Raw genomic sequence first — 8,522 nt, forward strand, 5'->3', positions numbered from 1 at the left:
TGTGTGTACCGTCAAATCAGATCTGACTGGAACAGGAGGAGAATGACCCTCCTTCCCCTGCAGAACATCTGGTGGATTTGAACCGTGTGCCTCTGGGACTGCAGTGCAGCTTCTTGCCACTAGGCCACCAGAGCTCCCTATTTGCAACTTTTTGAGAAAGCACCATACAGCCTTCCACAGTGGTTGTACCATTTTACATTTTATAACAGCGAATAAGGGTTCCAGTTTCTCCACAACCTCAGCAGCATTTGTTCCTTGCTGTTATGTTAAATTTTGCTATTCTTACTGGGGTTAGAAGATCTCTCATAGTTGTTTTGTGTACTTTATTGTTAGCTACAGTCAAGTACAACTCACAGGGCCTATGAACAGATCTGAACTCTGTCCTTTTCTGTCCTCATTGATACACTCAATTCCACTGCAGCAGACACTGTGTCAATTCCCCTGGTTAAGGGTCTTCCTCTCCTTTTGTAGTCTCTCCACCTTCCCAAGACATATCTGTTCTTTTGGCAGTCCATGGGATGTTCCGTGTTCTTCTCCAACACCACAATGCAAAGGCACCTCGTTTTCTTCTGCCATCCTTCTTCACTGTCCAGCTCTCAGATGCATAACAAATGGTTGCAAAGTCTATGACCTGAATCAGGTGTGTCTCAGTCCTCAAACTCTTATCATTGTTATGTTGTTGTTAGGTGTCATCAAGTCGAGTATGATCCATAGCAATCCTATGAACAAGAGACCTGAACCCTGTTCTGTCCTGTGCCATCCTCACAATTCCTGACACATTGGTGGCTACTGTGGCAGTCACCGTGACAAACCACTTGGTCAAGGGTCGTCTTCTCCTTTGTCGACCCTCCATCGTTCTGAGCATGTCCCTCTCCAAGGTACAGCTCCTCCTAGCACCATGCCTGAAACGTGAGGCAAAGCATCCTTTCCTCTAAAGAGCACTCTGGCTGCACCCCCTCCAATACATATTTGTTCATTTTGTAGTCCGTGGGATGTTCAGCGTTCTTCTCAAACACCACAGCTCAAAGACATCAATTCTTCTGTCATCCCTATTCACTGACCAGTTCTCAAATATATAATGAGTAGAAAGACAATGGCCTGAATCAGACGCACCTTAGTCTTCAAATTTACACCTTTACTCCTCAATAATAGTAGAGGTCCCTAACTACAGACTTTCCCAGTGCAACATATTTCCTGACTGCTGGTACCAAGGCTATGAATTGTGGATCCAAGTAAGATAAAGTTTTTGACAATTTGTCTTTTCTCCAACTATCACGATTTTGCCTACTGGTCCACTGGTAAGAATCTTTGTTTTTTACATTGACATAGAATCCAGATTGAAAGCTGATTCCTTTGATCTTCTGCAACAAGAGCTTCAAGTCCTCCTCACTTTCAGCAAGCAAGCAAGGTTGTGTCATCTATAATGCAGGTTATTGATAAGTCTCCCCCTGACCCTGATGCCACATTCCTCTACACAGAGTGCCACTTCTCAAATAATTTTATCAGCATACGGATTAAATAGGTATGGAGAGAGAATACAACCCTGACACACACCTTTCCTGATTTTAAACCACGCAGTGTTCCCTTGCTCTGCTCACACAACAGCCTCCTGGTCTAAGTATAGGTTTTACATGAGAACAATTAAGCGCTCTGGGATTCCCATTCTTTTCAATGGCACCCAAAACTTGTTATGATCCACACAGCCAAATGTCTTTGCAAAGTTAACAAGGCAAAAATAGACATTTTCCTGGTATTCTTTATTTTCAGCCAGTATCCATCTGACATCAGCAATAGTATCACTGGTGCCATGGTCTATTCTAAATCCTGCTTGGATTTCTGGCAGTTCTTTATCTATGTACTGCTCTTGTAGTTCTTGAATGATCTTTAGAAGTATTTCACTTGTGTGATACTAATGATACTATTCTATAGTTTCTACATTCTGTTGGATCACTTTTCTTGGGAATGGGAAATATGGACCTCGTCCAATCCATTGGTCAGATAGCTGTTCACTGTGTCAATCCACTTGGTCAAGGGTCCAATTTCCAATTTTCTGATGAGCGTATGCAGGGCTGCATCTGTTAACTGAAACAAGTCAACTGATAATCTCATCAATTCCTGGGGTCTTATTTTTTGCCAATACCTTCAATGCAGCTTTCACTTCGTCCATTATTACCATTGGCTCCTGCTCATATGGTATTTCCTGACATTTTTCAGTGTCAGTTCTTTTTTTGGTACAGTAATTCCATGTATTCCTTCCATCTTCTTTTGACAGTTTCTGGGTCATTCAATATATTGCCCATGTTGTTGTTGGTGACTCATAGCAACTCCATGGACAACAGCTTTGAACGCTGCTCTATCCTGAGCCAACCTTATCATTTCTTACATACCTACCTCCATTATCACAGGCACAGAATCAGTTCATCTCAACAAGGGTTTTCCTCTTTTGTGCTGTCCCTTCACCCTCTCAAGTATGATGTCCCTCTTCAAAGACTGGTCCCTCCTTGCAACATGCCCAAAGTATGTCAGATGAAGCCTCAGAATCCTTACCTCCAAGGGTAGCCTGGTTTCACCCTGTCCAGGACAAACCTGTTTGTTCTCCTAGCAGTCCACAGTATATTCAATACTCTTCTCCAGCACCACAGATCAAAGGCATCAATTCTCCTTCTATCATCCCTAGTACACTAATCAGCTTTATGATGCATAGCAAGTAACTGCGAGGACCATGGCGTGGATCAGGTGCACTTTAGTCTCTAGGATGATATCTTCGCTCTTCAGTACTCTGGAGAGGTCCATAGTGTTTCTCAACATTGTGACTTGAGGCTTAAATTTGTTTCTCAGCTTGAGAAATGCACAGTGAGTTCTTCCCTTTTTTATTCTCCAATTCCAGCTGTTTGCACATTCCATTATAATACTTTGCTTTGTCTTCCCAAGCTGCCCTTTGAAATCTTCTTCTCAGCCTTTTCACTTTGGCAAGTTTTCCCTTTGTTTTGGCTTCTCGGTGCTCTAGTGTAATTTTTAGTCTCTTCTGACATCCATTTTGGTTTTTCCTTTCTCCTCTGTCTTTGTAATGACCTCTGCTCTCTTCTCCTGGGAGGAGATTGCTCATCCTTCTTCCATGAAGCAGCGGGGTGGACTTAAACCATTTGCCTCTGGGATTGCAGTGCAACTTCTTATCAACAGGCCACCGGCGTTCCAAGTGTCAGCTATGAGTCTACTCACATCACTGCTCCTCAATAATATGGAGAGGTCTGTGACTGCAAACTTTCCCAGTGCAGTAAGTCGCCTGATCTCCTGAATGCTGGTACCAAGTGTACTGATTGTAGAGCCAAGTAAGATGAAGTCATTGACATTCTTAATCTTTTCTCCATCTATGATGATGTTGCCTGTCAGTCCAGTAGTGAGGATTTTTGTTCTCTTGATGTTGAGATTCAACCCCTATTCAAGGCTACAGTCTTTAATCTTCTGCAGCAAGTGCTTTAAGTACTCTTCACTTTCAGCAAGCAAGGTCACATCATCTGCATAAGGAAGTTTATTGATGAGTATTCCTCCAATCTTGATGCCACATTCTTCTTCACAGAGTCCAGCTTCTCTGGACTTTATGGACGAAAAGTTGTAATATTAGAGGAAGAGCCTAGATTGGCAGTCAATAAAAATGAGGAGAAATAGTTGCAAACACCCTTTAACAGCTGGAACCAGAATGTATGCAGTATGAATGCTGACTAGCTCACAGTAGTGCTCAAAGTTTATCAACTCCCTCTTTAATACTCTCCTGTTGACTGAATCCCATACAACAAATGACCATCTATGAAACACTGTGGTTTACGGAAAGAAAAAAAAAAGGTACCTGAAAAAAGTTTCCTGCAAAGATCTTTAAACTCTATGAAGAAGCTGAGAAAAGGCAATTTTTTTATCAGGTCTAAGTTCAGAAGATATTTATAGTAGATCTAAACATTCCTTTTCTACTTTGCAAGGAAAAGTAGTCAGTATCCTTCTGAACAGAGCAATCCAAGCAGCTTGAAGAGATGAGAGTAAAACCCACATCCTAAACCCAATGGCTTGAAACGTTAGATCACTGTGTGGTAATTGGAAACAAATTCTTTCATGAGGTCTGCCAAAGGCTTATGTCCAATTAACCTCATAAAACATTTTAACAATGCAGAATTTAAAAAAAAACAGGCGCTTAGAGCTTTTTAAAGTTTTTGAGTTTTTTTAGTATTGCAAGGAGTCGTGGTGGCACGGTGGTTAAAGTGTCTGGCTGCTAATCAAAAGATTAACGGCTCAGCAGCTGCTCCACAGGAGAAGGGGCAACTGGCCTCTGCACACAGTTCACTCCTGAAGACCTTACAGAGCCATTCTATGCTATCCTATACGGCTGCTAGAAAGCTCTCGTGGCTAAGTGATAAGAAATGGCACTGCCATCACAAAGGTACATGGTTCAAATCCAGAAGCTGCTCCAAGGGAGTTAGATAATTGCCTTCTGCCAAATAATTGCCTCTGAAAACCTGCTGGAGGGTCAGCTAAGGATTGGCTCTGACTCAATGGTGCAAAACAACAACAACAACAAAAACGAGTCAGAATAACTTGACAGCAACAGGTTTGATGTGGGATTTTAGTATTTCAAAGAGTGGGAGGAAACCATGGGGACACAGTTTGGTGGGCAGAGGGAAGGTGTGAAGGAATTAGGATTAATCCAGTGGAGACCTGAAAAGATGGGGCGATACTGGGCACAGATCATTGGTGATTAACTGTGTAAGGCACAGTGTATGGGAATGACTGTATGAAATCCAGAGTGAATGAAGGAATGTGGGAAACACAGGTACATGAATGAAACAATGTATACGAATTTTGTATGCAAACCAATAGAAAATAAAACATTTTGTGTGGTTTTTTTAAAAAGAAACATTACACTAAAATACTAAAGGAAAATGCCACATCAGTACCTTTCCACACATTGGCTTCGAGTGAAGGGAGGCCGACATCTTCGGTTATGAGCTTCACGGGCAGCAAGTCTTGCTTCTGACAACTGATAACAATGGACAAAGCTCATTTAATAAGTGATCAAACTTGCTCGCATTGTAGAAAAACCGAGGACACATTCTATTATCAAGGAGTACAAAATTCAAATAGCTCAAGGCTGAAAGCAAGCATTCATTACAGGGAAAAAATACAGTACAGAAAACTGGCATGGTGAGTGGGGGATTACAGAATAGTTCAAAGCAGTTCCCAACATGGTACAATATGGAGATTACACTCTCATTTTGATGTTATGGGATCTGCTGGAAAAGTGGTAAGCAAGACTACTTTCCAAGAAACCTAACAAATCTAAACATTTTCTAGTGAAAACATTCAGAAACTCTGACTATAGTTGATTCTAAAATACTAACGTCATATCTCTAAACACCTTTGAGTCAATCATTAGCTGCCCATTTAATGCAGATGTTAAAAAAATAAGCATTTTTCTAATTCCTACCCAAAATTATCATGAACTAGACTGTTTTAAAAAGAAAAAACCCAACCACCACAAAAAATATCCTTATGTGTAAATTAAGGACCAGCCACCCAATACTAATACCCTAGGGAGTCTTTGGAAACATAGGTATTTTTCTGATAGGCACCCACGTCCTACACGAAATGTCTCTGGAAACTCTATGAATTTTGATAAATGATGATACTTATAGAAAGGCTTCAAGTCTTTTGTTCATAGGGTCAATATGAGTCATGTTTGACTCAACCGCAAAAAAAACTCAGTAACAGAGAGTCTTAGGGGAATGAAATTCTTAAGATATTTCAAGCCACTAGTAATTAACACTCTTGTTAACAGCAGCCAAGAAACAAATTGCACTGGGAAAGTCAGCTGTCAGGGACCTCTCCAGAGTACTGAAGAGCAATGACATCATACTGGAGACTAAGGTGCACCTGATCCGGGACATAGTCTTCGGAATTGCATTCTATGTGTCAGAGAGCTGTACAGTGACTAGGGATGATAGAAAGAGAATTGACGCCTTTGAGCTGTAATGCTAGAGAAGTGTTGACTATACCATGGACTGACAGAACAAACAGGTTCACCCTGGAGAAGGTGAAACCAGAATGCTCCTTGGAGTCAAGATTCTGAAGTTTCGCCTGACATACTATGGACATGTTGCAGGAGGGACTGACCAGTCCTTGGAGAGGGATATCATACTCATCATGCTTGGGAAGGTGGAGGGACAGAGCAAGAGAGGAAAACCCTTGATCAGATGGATCAATTCAGTGATTGGGGTAATGGGAATAGGTGTGTCAGAGACAGTGAGATTGGCACAGGACAGAGCAGGGTTTAAGGCTCCTGTACATAGGGTCGCTATGAGTTGCAGGTGACTTGACAGCACATAACAACAGTAATCAGCTGTTGTTAGGTACCACTGAGTCCTTTTCCATTAATATTAACCCCAAGTGACAGAGGACAATAGCCCCACTAAGTATTTGTGACTGGAATCTGTACATAAGAAGACAGCCAAGTCGTTCTCCTAAAGAATGGTTAATACTCCAGTTCCTCACGAATATGACATTTTTCATATTGCCTACTGGATGAAGAGCTGCACTGCCACCATGAAGGCAAATGGTTCAAATCCACCAGCTGCTCTATAGTGTCCTGTGATTTACAGCCTCTGAAAACCGACTGGAGGGTCAGCTATTAGTCAGTTCCAACTCAAGGAAATACAACAACAGAGTTCAAACTGCACACAATTTTATTGGTTTGCTGTTGTCGTTGTATGCTATTGATTCAACTATGACTCACAGGGACTCTATGAACAACGGCTCCAGAGCCAATCTTACAATTTCCAATACACGTGACCCCACTGTCAAAGTCACTGTGCGAATTCATCTAATTCAGGGCTTCCTTTTCTGCGCTGACATTCTACCCTTCCACGTATGATATCCAAGGACTGGCCCCTCTGACAAGCCAAAGTATGTGAGACAGAGTTTCAAAGTCCTTTCTTCCAACGAACAACTCTGCATCCTCAATGTGTCACAAGCCTCAAAGATAACATATATCCAAAAGTCGACATACCTTTTCATCTTCCCATTGAAAAAAACCGCAGTCTTTTCTGTCTCTGCAGGCAGAGCAGGCATAAAACCTCCTTGGTTCTTCTTTGCCTTGATTCACCTTGACAAACAGTAGAGTAGGTCCTAGTTCAAAACACAGGGTGGGGGGAAATGTCAATCAAGAGTCACCAACTAGTTACTCCTTAGCGTCCTAGTTTTTATTGTTCTAAATATAACTTGTTTCCGTTTCAACACAATCATCACATCCACCAATGGTCGGCTACATTTTCCCCGTTGGGAGCTCTGGTGGCTTAATGAGTTGGGTCTCTCCAAAGGTTTGAATCCATCAAAGACTCCTTGAGAAACATGGGCAATTGTCTCTCCTCTGATTTACAGTCTTGGGAAAACTGCGGAAGATCAGTTATGAGTTGGTTCCAACTCAAAGGCGGCGAGATTCAAGGAGTCACGAACTCCCACACCTAAGCCTTTGACACTGGCTAGCAATAAATATTAGTCTTTGCAAACTACTCTCTCCATAAAGAAAATGCTGCCGCCTATCAGGTGGATGTCACAGGGCTGGGCGCTGAAATTAAAACAAAGAGTGGGGGCAGGAATATTCTGGAAAACAGGGCCCTTCGTCATCTCTGCCCCCCTTATTTTCTCAGGGCAAGTAGAAGCGAAGAGGGATGCAACGGCCATCCCGCAGGCTGGAGGAAAGCGGGGCAAGAATGCGCCTTTCTGCCGAACTTTTAAGTTTTTAAGTGTTAAATAGAAAAGTTTTAGTATTAAATAGAAAACCAGGCTAAACTCTCAACGCACAGCACCGAGTTTTCTTTCCAGGGGTTCCCTTTGCCCACACTCCTCCCCTTCTTCCTCTCCCTTCAAAAAGATGCAACAGCCCTGAAAACGAAGCCGAACAGTCGGGATTTTCCTGTGACAGTTCCTAAACACAGTCGGAAATAAAGGGTCGCGAGGAAAGGAAAGGGGGGAAACCCTTTAAGTCCTGGCCGCCGGCAGTCACTCCGGGCCACCTCCACCCACTACTCCGCCGGCGCCCGGTGATCACGGGATACCAGACGCGACGTACCGTGAGGACACAGAGGGGCAGGGACAGAGGGCTCCGGAGGAAACACCACTTCCACACCCGAGCTTCCCCGGCGCCCGTCGGTCCCGTTTCCCTCCTCGGCTTCTCGCTGGTCCCTGGAGGCCGCCATCTTCCCGCCGCCGTCCCGAAAGCCTCAGCCACACCTCGATGAGAAAGAGCCGCCGTCCCGAAAGCCTCAGCCACACCTCGATGAGAAAGAGCGCCGCCCGCAACCACAGCGCCCCCGCGCGGCCAGGAGGACCTGCGCCACCGGGGTAGGTGGTGGTGGTTGGACAATAAAACCTAAACACCTTGTCCTCTTCATCACACCTGAGTCCATTGCTGCAGTCACTGTGTCCATCCTGCGAGAAGATGTCAGCCTAGAGACTAAGGTGCGCCTGATCATGGTCTTTAC

General features: G+C 43.5%; 1 protein-coding gene across 1 annotated transcript in view; it reads right to left on the reverse strand.

Annotated features, from left to right (window-relative positions):
* The window catches only part of ZCCHC4 (zinc finger, CCHC domain containing 4), a 64,888-nt gene extending 56,629 nt beyond the window's left edge, over positions 1 to 8,259 (reverse strand). The window contains exons 1-3 of the mRNA XM_006899278.1: positions 8,111 to 8,259; positions 7,049 to 7,167; positions 4,941 to 5,023 (exon numbers count right to left, since the gene is read on the reverse strand). Of these exons, the coding sequence (XP_006899340.1) occupies positions 4,941 to 5,023; positions 7,049 to 7,167; positions 8,111 to 8,237 (329 nt within the window). The 5' untranslated portion in view covers positions 8,238 to 8,259. The remainder of the gene's footprint in view (positions 1 to 4,940; positions 5,024 to 7,048; positions 7,168 to 8,110) is intronic.
* Positions 8,260 to 8,522: the final 263 nt, after the last annotated feature.

Source organism: Elephantulus edwardii, unplaced genomic scaffold, assembly GCF_000299155.1.
Source record: "Elephantulus edwardii isolate Elephantulus edwardi_28Jun2011 unplaced genomic scaffold, EleEdw1.0 scaffold00251, whole genome shotgun sequence".
In the NCBI taxonomy this organism is placed as follows: domain Eukaryota; kingdom Metazoa; phylum Chordata; class Mammalia; order Macroscelidea; family Macroscelididae; genus Elephantulus; species Elephantulus edwardii.